The sequence below is a fragment of the Theropithecus gelada genome, unplaced genomic scaffold, assembly GCF_003255815.1.
Source record: "Theropithecus gelada isolate Dixy unplaced genomic scaffold, Tgel_1.0 HiC_scaffold_16027, whole genome shotgun sequence".
In the NCBI taxonomy this organism is placed as follows: domain Eukaryota; kingdom Metazoa; phylum Chordata; class Mammalia; order Primates; family Cercopithecidae; genus Theropithecus; species Theropithecus gelada.
In genome coordinates, this window is record NW_020257799.1 from 6,865 (window position 1) to 20,804 (window position 13,940).

General features: G+C 36.7%; 1 protein-coding gene across 1 annotated transcript; it reads left to right on the forward strand.

Moving 5' to 3' along the window:
- The first annotated feature begins 2,844 nt into the window (after positions 1–2,844).
- On the forward strand, positions 2,845–9,272 carry LOC112617320 (serpin B4). Its single transcript, XM_025374078.1, has 8 exons — positions 2,845–2,953; positions 3,563–3,752; positions 3,950–4,006; positions 5,269–5,397; positions 5,881–5,998; positions 7,094–7,236; positions 7,512–7,667; positions 8,428–9,272. Exons 2-8 carry the CDS (start codon positions 3,588–3,590, stop codon positions 8,830–8,832), a joined length of 1,173 nt encoding a protein of 390 aa, XP_025229863.1. The 5' UTR covers positions 2,845–2,953; positions 3,563–3,587; the 3' UTR covers positions 8,833–9,272.
- The last annotated feature ends 4,668 nt before the right edge of the window (positions 9,273–13,940 follow it).

Genomic DNA, 13,940 nt, shown 5'->3' on the forward strand with positions numbered 1-13,940 from the left:
AAAATGCCTGAAATGATTTCTCATTTGAATTCATCCAAGCTTTCTCTAAATTTAAGCCAACTCCTGGTCATTTTCAGTTAGTACCTTTCCTCAAGTTCCACCTTCATGACAAACCTCAGCATCTCAGAAGATTTAACCATAGTCTGAAATTCTCTTCCATAGGTAGGTCCCCTGTAGCCCCAGTTTATCTCAGCTTGTTATCCTGCTTTTTTCCCCTCCATTCCCAGGCTGAGCTTCTTGCTTCTGTCTTATGAGATGTTAGATTCCTTCTCTTTGGTACCCAGGTAAACCCATCTTAATCCACATAGAGGAAGGTCCATGTTTGTCTTATAGCCCTGGATGCAGATTCAGCTGAGAAGACCATTATTCATTTTTGGAATTCTTCATCTCATATATTTCCTCTTGTTTCTTTTTCTTCTATCTTTGGACCTTTTAGTCATCAACACCCCATTAGTCTATTCCCCAACCTAAATCAGGGACCTTATACCTCCCAATCTCATTCAGAGATTCAAAACATATGTATTGATACAGGAGACCTAAGAACAGCATGTCTTGGAGGTTGGGGAACAGGCAGGTGAGAAACGTTCAGATTAGAAACACAGCTTCCTTTCTCCCGTCCAGCCCCTACTTCCATCCTATGTATTTCTGGAACCTTGTTGTAGATGAATCTCCCTTGATTTTGTGATGTGCTGAGAAAACAAACTCACTGCTGGTGTTAAAAAGAGCCCATGACAATACCAAGTGTTGGGGAGGATGTGGAGAAATCAGAACTCTATTCACAGTAGGTTGGAATGCATATTTGTGCAGAATTCTATGGAGAAGAGTCTGGCATTTCCTCAAAATGTTAACCTAGAGTTACCATATGACCCAGCGGTTTCATTCATAGGTTTATACTCAAAAGAAATGAAGACATATGCCATGCAAAAAAAAAAATGTTCATGAAAGGTCAGAGCATCATCATTCATAATAGTAAAAAGATGGAAACAGCACAAATGTCCATCTAGTTATGAACAAAGAAAATGTGGTCTATTCATACCATGGAATATTATTCGGCCACAAAAAGGAATGACGTGCTGATCCATGCAAGGACATGGACAAACCTTGACAATAATACTAGATGAAAGAAGCCAGTCACAGAAGGACAAATACTGTATGATTCTATTTATATGAAATGTTTAGAATTGGCAAATCCATAGAAACAAGAGGTAGATTTGTGGTTTCCAGGGTCTCGAGAGAGGGAAGAATGAAGTACAAGGTTTCTTTTGGAAGTAGTGAAATTATTGTGGAATGAGATGATGATGGTGATAGCACAACTTTGTGAATGTACTAAAAATCATTGAATTGTACAGTTGAAAATGGTGAACCTGATGGTATATAAATTACATGTTAATAAAAAGGGGAGTTCACAAAAGAAAACCAGCCCTCTATTCTGGTGGTCAGGGAGATATTGGATTAAATGGCCTTGGACAACAACCCTCTCTCTGGCCACAGACATTCTTCAGATTACAAGATATTCCAGGGAAAACACTGGAATGAGTCTGAAGCCAGGTGCTAAATAGTAGGACCACTGAGCAATGTTGTGATCCTGATAGTTCAAACAACTTATTTTTCTGCTTCATTTTTAAATGAAAAATTTAAAAACTGCCATTCAAAATGGCCCGTTTGTTTCAATTGTTCTTCTCAGTGTTAGCCTGTTAACTCAGTGTATTAGTCTGTTTTCATGCTGCTGATAAAGACATACCCAAGACTGGCAAGAGAAAGAGGCTTAATTGGACTTACACTTCCATGTGATTGGAGAGGCCTCCGAATCATGGTGGGAGGCAAAAGTTATTCTTACATGGTGGCAGCAAGAGAAAATGAGGAAGAAGCAAAAGAAAAAAACCCCTGATAAACCCATCAGATCTCCTGAGACTTATTAACTATCACGAGAATAGCACAGAAAAAGACCGGTCCCCATGATTCAGTTACCTCCACATGGGTCCCTCCAACAACACGTGGGAATTCTGGTAGATACAATTCAAGTTGAGATTTGGGTGGGGACACAGCCAAACCGTATCACTCAGCAAGGTAGATAACTTTCTCACTGACTCTATCCAACAGAAAACATCTGGGATGGTTGAAAGGGGCACGGGAGATGACTGGCAGGATCACTGCCAAGGTAGAGCATTCAAGAGAAAGCAATAGAATCCTGTTCTCCATAGTATGCTATGAGATACTGAAGTACACTTCTTCGGTATCTCTTTGGACTTAAAATTAGAATTATATTCCTTGTTATACAGAAAAATAACTAATGAAATGCATAGGATGACAAAAACTTTCAGAACTGAAAAACAGGAAATGTAAGCTTTTTAGTTGTTTGGTGTTCAAAGCATGCCTTAAAGACAATGCAACATCCAAGAAAAGAATGGCCCTTTTTCTGTGTTTGTTTTGTTTGTTTGTTTTCTTTTCTTTTCTTTTTTTTTTTTAACATCTGGAGTTGTATACAAAGGAAAGGAGCTGAAATTAATGAGAGGAAATTGGAATTCTAACCTTATTCTCATTGGCAATAGAAAGTCACCTACATTATTTCAAATGAGCCAGTGATTGCTGATTTACATTTTCATTTTTTCCCTATAGATTAAAAAGGAAGTACAATGGTAGAACAGTAATCGTATCCTTTGTCATAAATGTTCTCACTCATCAAGGTGAGTGTTAGCCTGCTTGTGAAATCTCCTCTCCACAGAGGGAGAGGCAGCAAGAAAGTCACCTACAGGTATTTCAAATGAGCCAGTGATGCTGATTTGCATTTGCATTTTTTCCCTGTAGATTAAAAAGGAGTGTTAGCCTTCTTGTGAAATGTCTTCTCCACAGAGGGAGAGGCAGCAAGAGGAGAGGCATAAATTCAGGATCTCACCCTTCATTCGACAGACACACACAGGCTCTCTGCCCACGTCTGCTTCCTCTAGGAATACAGGTAAGTGCTTCAAGCCACTCCAGCTTAATAACATGAATTATTTTTGAGAATAATAATGATACTGTGTTCTATATCATGCATCTCCTGCATTCTCTCTGATTATGTTTTACTTATTCTGCCAGGGCATAATTAAAATATCTGTTTCATCTGATTTGTCCTTTATGTAAATTACTTAGTTCCAAGTAAACTAAGGCACCCTGAGGAACACAGAGGGAGAGTGCCTTGCAGCCACAAAGCCTTGAAGGAAATGTCAGGGATTCCTCTTAAGAGCTGGTTGGATGTGATCCACAAAGGTCTCCTGTTAGCATTCATTATGAAGCCTTCCTACCTGGCCCCAGTGTAACCAGCAATGAAGGAAAGATAAAGAGGGTCTATTACTGATTTATAATAGTCTTTAAAAACAGTAATTTTGTGAGCCTCTTAATTAGGACATTAATATATTTAATATATGCACATTGTAGAAAGATTGAAACGTTAAAAACGAGAAAAGAAAAACTTTAAATGTCAAAATCTCACAACCCAGATATGTCATTCCTTTAAGAAAATCATACTACAAAATACCACTGCATTTATTAAAGTCATTCTGACAGGAATCTGATGCTTTTCCAGGAGTCCAGATCACATCGAGTTCACCATGAATTCACTCAGTGAAGCCAACACCAAGTTCATGTTCGATCTGTTCCAACAGTTCAGAAAATCACAAAAGAACAACACCTTCTATTCCCCTATCAGCATCACATCAGCATTAGGGATGGTCCTCTTAGGGGCCAAAGACAACACTGCACAACAAATTAACAAGGTAGGTATCAGCTTCATTACTCTGTCCTGTTGCAGCTTCTCTCTGTGGTTCCGGCGGCTTGCATGCAGATGGTAATAGATGTGGTGGCCTGATGGGTAGCACAGGGAGCTGAGCAGGAATTCCCGTAACTGTGAACCCACTGACTTAAACAGAGCTTTCGAGTAAAGTTTTCTTGTCCCGCTTCATGTCTCTTCCAGGTTCTTCACTTCGATCAAGTCCCAAAGAACACCACAGAAAAAGCTGCAACACATCACGTGAGTCACAGAGCACTTTGGTTCAGCTTTAGATCCCTGAGCAGGTCATAGTTTAAACCTGGAACTTCACAGAAACTAAGTAAAGGCCATTCTTAGAGGAAAGCCTGGATGAAAAGATTGAGATGTACAGAGTGGGTTGGCATTTCATGGCACATAATTATTATTCTTCGTTTCTGCGTTACTGAAAGACAGTCAGCCCTGTACTTCAGAGCATAGGTCTGGATCAGGATAGGGTGGGTTCAAATTGCAGATTTGCTCTTCACAAATGATGAACATGGCAGGACACAATTGCTCAGAATCCTAGTGATCTCATCCCAGAAAACTAAGGGTAATAAAAAATCTGACTCAATACATGCAAATACATGCAAACATTTCCAACAGTGTCTTGCCCATAAAGTCATAATAAATATTATTATTATAAAATAGCTATAATCATACTAATCACAGTAATATTGCAAAAATAATTTAATTTTAATTGAGTCATTAATGAGATTAAGAGGAATAAGCACAAGTCTATTTTGGAAAATGATTGCTATGGAATATATTGGTTTAGAGCCTTAATAGAGAAAAATGCTTTGCTGGAAAGTAGGAGGTTCTAGATTTAACAGGCTTAGGTTCAAAACTTGGCACTTCTAATTTATGTCTCTATAAATAGAGTTTTTTTTCTATTCTCTGAGCTTTCTTGTTTACATCTGAATTGAACTAAAGACTTAGAGTTACCCATGTAAAGCTCTTACCCATGTACCTGGCACACACTGTTCTCACATGCAGAGAATGACCATCATAAGGAAAGAGCCATAGATCAGTCAGTGTGTCTTACAAGATGATACTACCAACAGGTATAACAGGGCTTCCTGGCATAATCTATTTAAAATATCCAAACTTAAATATACTCATATTCTTGATGTCTGTTAGAAGTGTAATGTGGTCCTTGTCCTTAAGGAACTGACAGTTTAACTGGGAAGCCAAACCTAACCCTTTAAGCCAACAAGGGGAAAACCCAATGGTAGACAGTGCTGCATCTTTAGTTCAGAAGAGAGAAGATTGGAGTACATTAGTGCAGGAAGAATTTTCTGGAAGAAGTCAAACGTAAGGTAGATTTTGAAGAGTATTTGAGGTGAAATACACCAAGTATCAGGGAATAAGCATAAAGGTCATCATTGAGGATACCAGCCTTTAGGAACTGATCTAACAGACTTAGCACGGGTTTAGAATTTACACCGATGCAGTAACTCAGTGATCTGCTTTTTTGATGTTTGAAGGTTGATAGGTCAGGAAATGTTCATCACCAGTTTCAAAAGCTTCTGACTGAATTAAACAAATCCACTGATGCATATGAGCTGAAGATCGCTAACAAGCTCTTCGGAGAAAAGACGTTTCAATTTTTACAGGTAAATTTCACCTGACCTACCCACCTTTCGTCTGCAGCCTGGTGTCTGTGTCCCTGAGTGGCCTAATGGAAGAAAGCAAGGCAGATGAGCCTGGCCGACCCAAGTGGGGAGCATTTACTCAGAGTGCTTTAGCTCCGTTTCCACAACTCTCCCCCACTGGAGTGTTCCAGACCCTGACAAGACATCAGTGAAGTGTGCATTTAGGGATAATCTTGTAATAAAAGAGGAGGTTGGGTAGTAGAGTGAGTAATAAGATACCATCAGTAAACCGGCACTGACCTTCAGTGACCTGTTTTTGGGCCAGCCCACACTACCCTTTTGCATTGCCTACGTGGCATCTGTATAAAAATATGCATGGACAGGAGATACTGCATCTGTTCAGGTTCGGGATTCGGCTTACTAGAATTATAAATAACTAAATTTAGTAATATAGAGTTACATAAATTACTCTTAATTCCTACTTTCCTCCTTCATGTCTCAAAGGAATATTTAGATGCCATCAAGAAATTATACCAGACCAGTGTGGAATCTGTTGATTTTGCAAAGGCTCCAGAAGAAAGTCGAAAGAAGATTAACTCCTGGGTGGAAAGTCAAACGAATGGTAGGAGAGCCGCCCATGGTAGACACACCTTTGAGAAACCTATGCGAGTGAGCCCTGTGCCTGACACTGCATGGGGACCAGCGGTGGGGATTGAGATGGCTTTGCAGGGAAGACAGAAGAAGGCACTCCAGATAAAGAGTTTTTCCAAATAATAATATAAAGAGAGCCTCGGGGAGCCAAGGAGGAAATCACAGGAAGCCAATTAGATGAAAACACAGTCGGAGAATTATTTGCTCATGTTCCTGGATGACAATAGCTTTGTGGATCCCCTGTCTCCACTCAGGCCCATTTTGAGATCATGTCCTTTACTTTGAATCAGAACCAATTTTTTTATGATGAATATTTAAAAGAAAACATTAGAAAGCATCTCCCTTCTCCTTTACTAATTGGGAAACAAGCAGCTCTCCGGTAAGTCATCCTTTTGCCATCTGAACTGGAGCTGCCTGGACCACATCTCTAACCACACGTTCTGCAGGGATTATCACAGCTGTCTTCTCCATCAAGGGCAAAGAGCTTAACAAAGCCTCCATTCCACAGACATCTTTCCTACCTCCCACCTCTCATTACAGGCCAAACTTACAGCAACTCAACATGAGAGTGAATAGGAAGATACCCCAGGAAGTAGTGTCTGACAGCACAGGACATGTGTTTCATATTACAGAGCTCATATCACTTGTCCTAAAAAGCAGTTAGGGCCTACATCCTCTGATTCAGGACCCCAGAGTTAAAAGAAAAATAATCGGAAGAGGAGGGAGGGAGAAAGGAAAGATGTGTTGAAAGAGTAGATAAAATCAGTGTATTAGTATTCCAAATCAGATGAACTAGAGTCACTCATACACAGAGAACCTAAACTCCTTCTCTATCACAAGAAGTGATGTCTCCGTCAAGGTAACTTTATCCGACTGGAGCCTGAAAGAAAGCTGCATATGGTGAACCATTGGTCAGTGAGTCTAATAATTCAAAGATCAAAGTCAGTGAGTCTCAAGTAAGGATTTGGGTGAATAATTAATGATCAGTCACGAACATTTGCAAAGCATCTTCCAGACAAACTATTTGTACCTTGTATAAAAGACTCTTTTATTCTTTCTCTTGCAGAAAAAATTAAAAACCTACTTCCTGATGGAAGTATTGGCAACGATACCACACTGGTTCTTGTGAACGCAATCTATTTCAAGGGTCAATGGCAAAATAAATTTAATAAAGAAAATACTAAAGAGGAAAAATTTTGGCCAAACAAGGTATTGTCTATATTTTACTTATGTAATATAATATGTTAATAAATTTAAACATTGCTGATGGAATGTACAAGTAAAAAATAAAATTTATCATGTCTGTTATTTTGTTGTTTTAGTCTTATACTTTATTTAGTAAGAAATACCTGAAGAAACTTTTGTGTCTAACTCATTAAATTCTTGGGTTGTCTTAGAAGAAGGATGTGTTGATATCTCAATAATATTATCTTTTCAGTCTTGTGTCTCACTTGGTATTTGTTGGACACATTGATTTATTGCAGAATACACACAAGTCTGTACAGATGATGAGGCAAAACAAGTCCTTCAATTTTGCCTTGCTGGAGGATGTACAGGCCAAGGTACTGGAAATACCATACAAAGGCAAAGATCTAAGCATGATTGTGCTGCTGCCGAATGAAATCAATGGTCTGCAGAAGGTAAAAACTTGCATCTACAACTCTTCTACTGCCTGACTTTTTTCCAAAGATACCAAGTTTAAGCAAGGTAAAAACTTGTGACCAAATTTCCTCAAAATAATGAAAAATTCAAAGGGAGGAATGATTACTCACCTTCATATTACAAATATTTAAGCATAGGGCCTGACACAAACTGAAGGCTTAATTAATTATTAATTTATTAGAGTTACATGCATAATATATCAATTTGATGATATTATTATGCAGCAATTTAAACTTGACTGGGAGAAATACATAGCAATGTGAGGAAAGTTTACAAATACACCAAGTAAAAAAGGGAATAGAGATTTAGGGTATATACAATAATTGCAATGTATACTAAATAATATATACAGAAAAATAAGATGAGCCTATTAAAAATTGACACATGTAGTAAGCTGTTGGCACAAGAAATAGTGATATATACAGTTCATTGTATACAAAATATTGTAATCATATTTTACATATGTATTATACATTTGTATACATACATATGCACACATTACATATACATAAAAACATGATTCCGTTTTTAGATACATATATTTACATATACACATATAATTCAGTGTATTGATATATTCAGGACTCATATTTTTCCTATTCGAATAATATCTAATAATGAACCTTCTGTATTTCACATTATTGCCAAAATAAAGATACTCCACATAGTCAACTCATTGTTAAGGTGTATTAGAGATCAATAGTTAGTCATATCAGTTTCCTTTTTCCATTTGTATAGCTTGAAGAGAAACTCACTGCTGAGAAATTGTTGGAATGGACAAGTTTGCAGAATATGAGAGAGGCACATGTGGATTTACACTTGCCTCGGTTCAAAGTGGAAGAGAGCTATGACCTCAAGGACACGTTGAAAAACATGGGAATGGTGGATCTCTTCAATGGGGATGCAGACCTCTCAGGCATGACCGGGAGCCGCGGTCTCACGGTATCTGAAGTGCTACACAGGGCCTTTGTGGAGGTCACTGAGGAGGGAGCAGAGGCTGCAGCTGCCACCGCTGTAGTAACAGAGCTTTCATCACCTCTTTTAACTAATGAAGAGTTCCATTGTAATCACCCTTTCCTATTCTTCATCAGGCAAAATAAGACCAACAGCATCCTCTTCTTTGGCAGATTCTCATCCCCTTAGATGCAATTAGTCTGTCACTCCATTTGGAAAATGTTCGCCTGGAGGTGTTCTGGTAAACTCATTGCTGGCAACAACAGATTCTCTTCACTCATATTTCTTTTCAATCTCATAGTCATCATCAAGAATTTAATGATTGAAATAGTATGCTTTTCTTTCTTTCTCTTTATAAGAACACATATAAACCTACATTTTCTTCCAGAAGAATTCTCCGTGAGGAAAAATGTCCAAGATAGGATGAATAATTTAATACTGTATCTTCTAAATTTGAAATGTAATTCTGTTTGTGACCTGTTTTAAATTAACCAAACCAAATCATACTTTCTCTTTAGACGTAGCAACCTAGAAACCCACATTTCTTTGAATGTAGTTGATACCTGAAATCCTTCTTACATTTCTAAATTTTGTGATTCTATAAAATACATCATCAATAAAATAATGACTTACTTAAATCATTTTTGCATTACTTTTTTTCTCTCAGGAAAGGGGAAGTGTCCACTTGCACGTAGGAAAGATAATTTAGAAATATATTAATCATATACAAAGGAAAATTCAAAACAAGAGTAGTTCATGACCAACCTGGAGTAGAAGGCAGATCTCAGAACTTGAGGAGCCTTGTAAACCACATTAGAAACTTTCTATTTTATGCTAAAAGGGATAAGAAGCTCATTAGAGGCTTTGATTGTTTGATTGTTTATTTGTCAAAGGGGGATAAAATTATATCTGCATCTTGAAAATACACTATTTTACTTTAAGTTCTGGGGATACAAATGCAGAAAGTGTAGGTTTGTTACATGGGTGTGGTGATTTACTGCATATGCCATGGTGGTTTGCTGCACCGATCAACCCATCATCTAGGTTTTATGCCCTGCATGCATTAGCTATTTGTCCTAATGCTCTCCCTTCCCTTGCCCCCCATCCCCCAACTGGCCCCAGTGTGCGTTGTTCCCCTCTCTGTATCCATGTTCTGATTGTTCAACTCCCAATTATATGCAAGAACAAGCAGTGTTTGGATTTCTGTTAATGTGTTAGTTTGCTGAGGATGATGGCTTCTAGCTTCATCCATGTCCCTGCAAAGGACATGATCTCATTCCTTTTCATGGCTGCATAGTATTCTATGGTATATATGTACCACATTTTCTTTATCCAGTCTGTCATTGATGGGCATTTGTGTTGGTTCTATGTCTTTGTTATTGTAAATAATACTAACTATTCTTAAATTTTTAGGGCTGGTGTGATGTGAACAACTAAAATTAATAAATATGTTGCTGAAAATGTTTATTGTTACAACTATTTTGGAAAAACTTGGCAATATCTGGTTATTTTGGTAATTCTATGTTTAAATATATACCCTAGGCCACGTGCAGTGGCTGTCACCTGTAATCCCAACAATTTGTGAGGTTGAGAGGGGCAGATCACTTGAGGTCAGGAGTTTGAGACCAGCCTGGCCAACATGGTGAAACCCTGTCTCTACTAAAATTACAAAAAATAAAAATAAAAATAAATTAGCCAGGCATGGCGGTGCATGCCTGTAATCCTAGCTACTCAGGAGGCTGAGGTGGGGGGATCCCTTGAACCTGGGAGGTAGAGGTTGCAGTGGGCTGAGATTGTGCCACTGCCCTCCTGCCTGGCTGACTGAGACTCTGTCTCAAAGAAAAAAACCTCTCTTTCTTTCTATATATAGCCTAGATGAACCCATGTACTATGTTGCACAAGACACATATAAAGGCATGAATTGCAACAATCTTGACAATGGCGAAGAATTAGAAACAACTTAAATGTATATCAAAAGAAGAATAAGGAAAAATTAAGCTAGGTTTATACAGTGGACTATTCTATAGCAGTGAATATAAATGAAGTGGATAATCATGTGTCAAAGAGAATAAATCTCTAGACATAATAGCAAGGAACTGGAAATCAAATGGAAAAGAATGTGTAAATATCACTTATGAAACATTTTAAAAGCACCGATAACATATATCTGTAATGTATTGTGTTTTAACATAGGAATGACAACATATTAACTTGTGTCAAATTTAGGTAGTAGGCATATGAAGTTCTTAAATTGTTTTCAAAACCTTTTTTAAACAGTTAATTTTTTTAAAAAAATGGTAAATAAAAATTGTATATATTAATGGTATACAACATGAAGTTTTGACATATGCCCACATTGTGGAATGGCTAAATTAAGCTAATTAGCATATCCATTACCTCATATAATTATCATTTTTGTAGCTAGAACACTTAAAATCTACTCCCTCAGCAATTTTCAAGTATACAATATAACAGTATTAAATATAGTCATGATGATGTAAAATAGATGCCTTGAACTTATTCCTCTTGTTTAACTGAAATTTCATATCCTTTACTAACATCTTCCCAACCCCTCCACCCCACCACCCTCAGGTAATGACCATTCTACTCTCTGTTTCTATGAGTTCAACGTTTTTAGATTCCACATATAATTGAGGTTATGTAGTATTTGTCTTTCTGTGCCTTGCTTACTTCACTTAACATAATATCCTCCAGGTTCATCCATGTTGTTGCGAATGACAGAACTGTCTTTTTTTTATGGTGGAATAGTATTTCATTGTGTATATATATCATATTTTCTTTATTTATTCATTTGTTGGTGGACACAGGCTGATTTCATGTCTTGGCTATTGTGAATAATGCTGCAATGAACATGAGATACAAATAATTCTTTGACATGCAGATTTCATACCCTTTGGATATATTCCAAGAAGTGGGATTGCTGAATCATATGTTAGATCTGTTCTTAAAATTCGGAGGAATCTCCATAATGTTTTCTAAACGGCTGTACAAATTTTATTCCCACCAACAATGTACCAGGGTTCCCTTTTCTCCACATCCTCACAAACACTTGTTATCCTTTGACTCTTTGATAATAGCCATCCTATTGGGTGTAAGATGGTATCTCATTGTGATTCTGATTTGCATTTCCCTGAGGATTAACGAAGTTAAGCAATTTTCTATGTAACTGTTGGCCATTTGTATATCTTCTTTTGAAAATGTCTATTCAGCTCCTTTGCCCATTTTAAATATGTATATGTATATGTATATATTTTGCTGTTCCAGATCATTTTTTCCCATTTGGTAGGTCATCTCATCTCTCTGTTGATTGTGAATTCTTCACTCCTTGGCTGTGCAGAAGCTTCTGTTTTATGTAATCACATTTGTCTATTTTTACTTTTGTGGCCTGTGCTTTTGGAATCATATCTAAAAAATCATTGTCCAGACCAATGTCATGAAGCTTTTCCTCTATGTTTTCTTTTAGTAGTTCTACATTTTCAGTTCTTACATATAAGCCTTCAATCTGTTTTCAGTTGACTTTTGTATATGGTGTGAGATGAGGATCTAATTTCCTTTTTCTCCATATGGATATCCAATTTGTTTTCAACACCCTTTATTGAAAAGACTGTCCTTTCCTGATTGTGTGTCCTTGGCATCTTTGTTGAAAATCAATTCACTATATATGCATGGATTTATTTCTGAGTCTTCTATTCTGTTTCGTTGGTCTATATGACTGTTTTTAGCCAGTACCATGCTGCTTGATTCCTACAGCTTTGTAGAATATTTTGAAGTCAGGTAGGGTGATGCCTCCTGCATCGTTATTTTTCAAGGTTAGTTTGGCCACTGGGGGTCTTTTTTCATTCCATGCAAATTTTAGGATGTTTTCTTATATTTATAAGAATTGGATTGAAATGAATCTGTGGATCCCTTTTGGTGGTGTGGACATGTTAACAATATTAATTCCTCCAAACCATGAACACAAGATATCTTTTATTTATCTGTGTTTTCTTCAGTTTCTTTCATCAATGTTTTGGTTTTCAGTGTATAGATCTTTCACTTCATTGGTTAAATTTATTTCCAAGTATTTCACTTTTTAGTAGCCATTGCAAATGGGAGTGTTTTCTTGATTTCTTTTTTATATAGTTAATTGTTAGTACATAAAAACACTAGTAATTTTTGCATGTTGGTTTTGTATCCTGCAACTTTGTAGAACTCATTTATTAGTTCTAACATATTTTTGGTAGCTGCTTTAGGGTTTTCTATACATAAGATCATGTCATCTCAACCAGATTGTTTAACTGTTCCTTTCTGATTTGAATATCTTTTATCTTTTTCTTTTGCCTAATTGCTCTGGCTAGAACTTCCAGTGCTATGTTGAACAGAAGTGATGAGAGTAAGCATCCTTGTCTTGTTCCTGATTTTAGAGGAAAAAGTTTCAAAATCTCATCATTGAATATAATTTTAGCTGTGCAATGGGCTTTATTTTGTTGAGGTATATATTTTTTGTGCCTAATATCTTGCAAATTTTTATCATGAAAAAATTTTAAATGTTTTCAAATGCTGTTTCTGCATCTATTGAGATGGTTACATGATTTTTGTCCTTCATTCTGTTAATGTGGTATATCAAATTTATTGATTTGCATATATTGAACCATCCTTGCATCCCTGGGATAAATTCCACTTCATGATGTTGAATGATCCTTTTGATATGCTGTTGAATTTGGTTTGCTAGTACTTTTTTGAAGATTTTTGCATCTACATTCATCAGCGATATTGGCATGTAATTTTCTTTTCTTATAGTGTCCTTGTGTGATTTTGGTATCATGGTAATTCTTGCTTCCTAAAATAAGTTTGGAAGGATTCCTCACTCTTTGTTTATTTGGAAGAGTTTGAGAAGAATTGGTATTGCTTCTTCTTTAAATGTTTAGCAGAATTAAACTATGTTTGTGAATTAAAAGACTTAATATTGTTAAGATGACAATATCACCCAAAGCTACCTACAGACTTTTTTGTAAAGATAGAAAAACTCATCCTAAAATTAATATGGAATTTCAACACACCTTAAATAGCCAAAACCGTCTTGAAAAAGAACAAAATTTGGAGGTTTCACATTTCCTGTTTTCAAAACCTATTACAAAGTTACAGTAATCCAAATGATGTGGTATTGGCAAAAGACAGATATATAGACCAATGGAATAGAATAGAGACTCCATAAATAAACCCTTCTGTAAATGGTCAAAAGATTTTGACTAGTGTTTCAAGACCATTCAGTGGGGGAAATTACAGTCTTTTCAACA

Excerpts from the sequence above, each read along its gene's own strand:
- LOC112617320 (XM_025374078.1), top strand. The coding sequence starts at position 3,588 with ATGAATTCACTCAGTGAAGCCAACACCAAGTTCATGTTCGATCTGTTC. Across the intron at positions 4,007-5,268 it reads AAAAAGCTGCAACACATCAC|GTTGATAGGTCAGGAAATGT; the intron begins GTGAGTCACAGA and ends TGATGTTTGAAG. Across the intron at positions 5,398-5,880 it reads AGACGTTTCAATTTTTACAG|GAATATTTAGATGCCATCAA; the intron begins GTAAATTTCACC and ends CATGTCTCAAAG.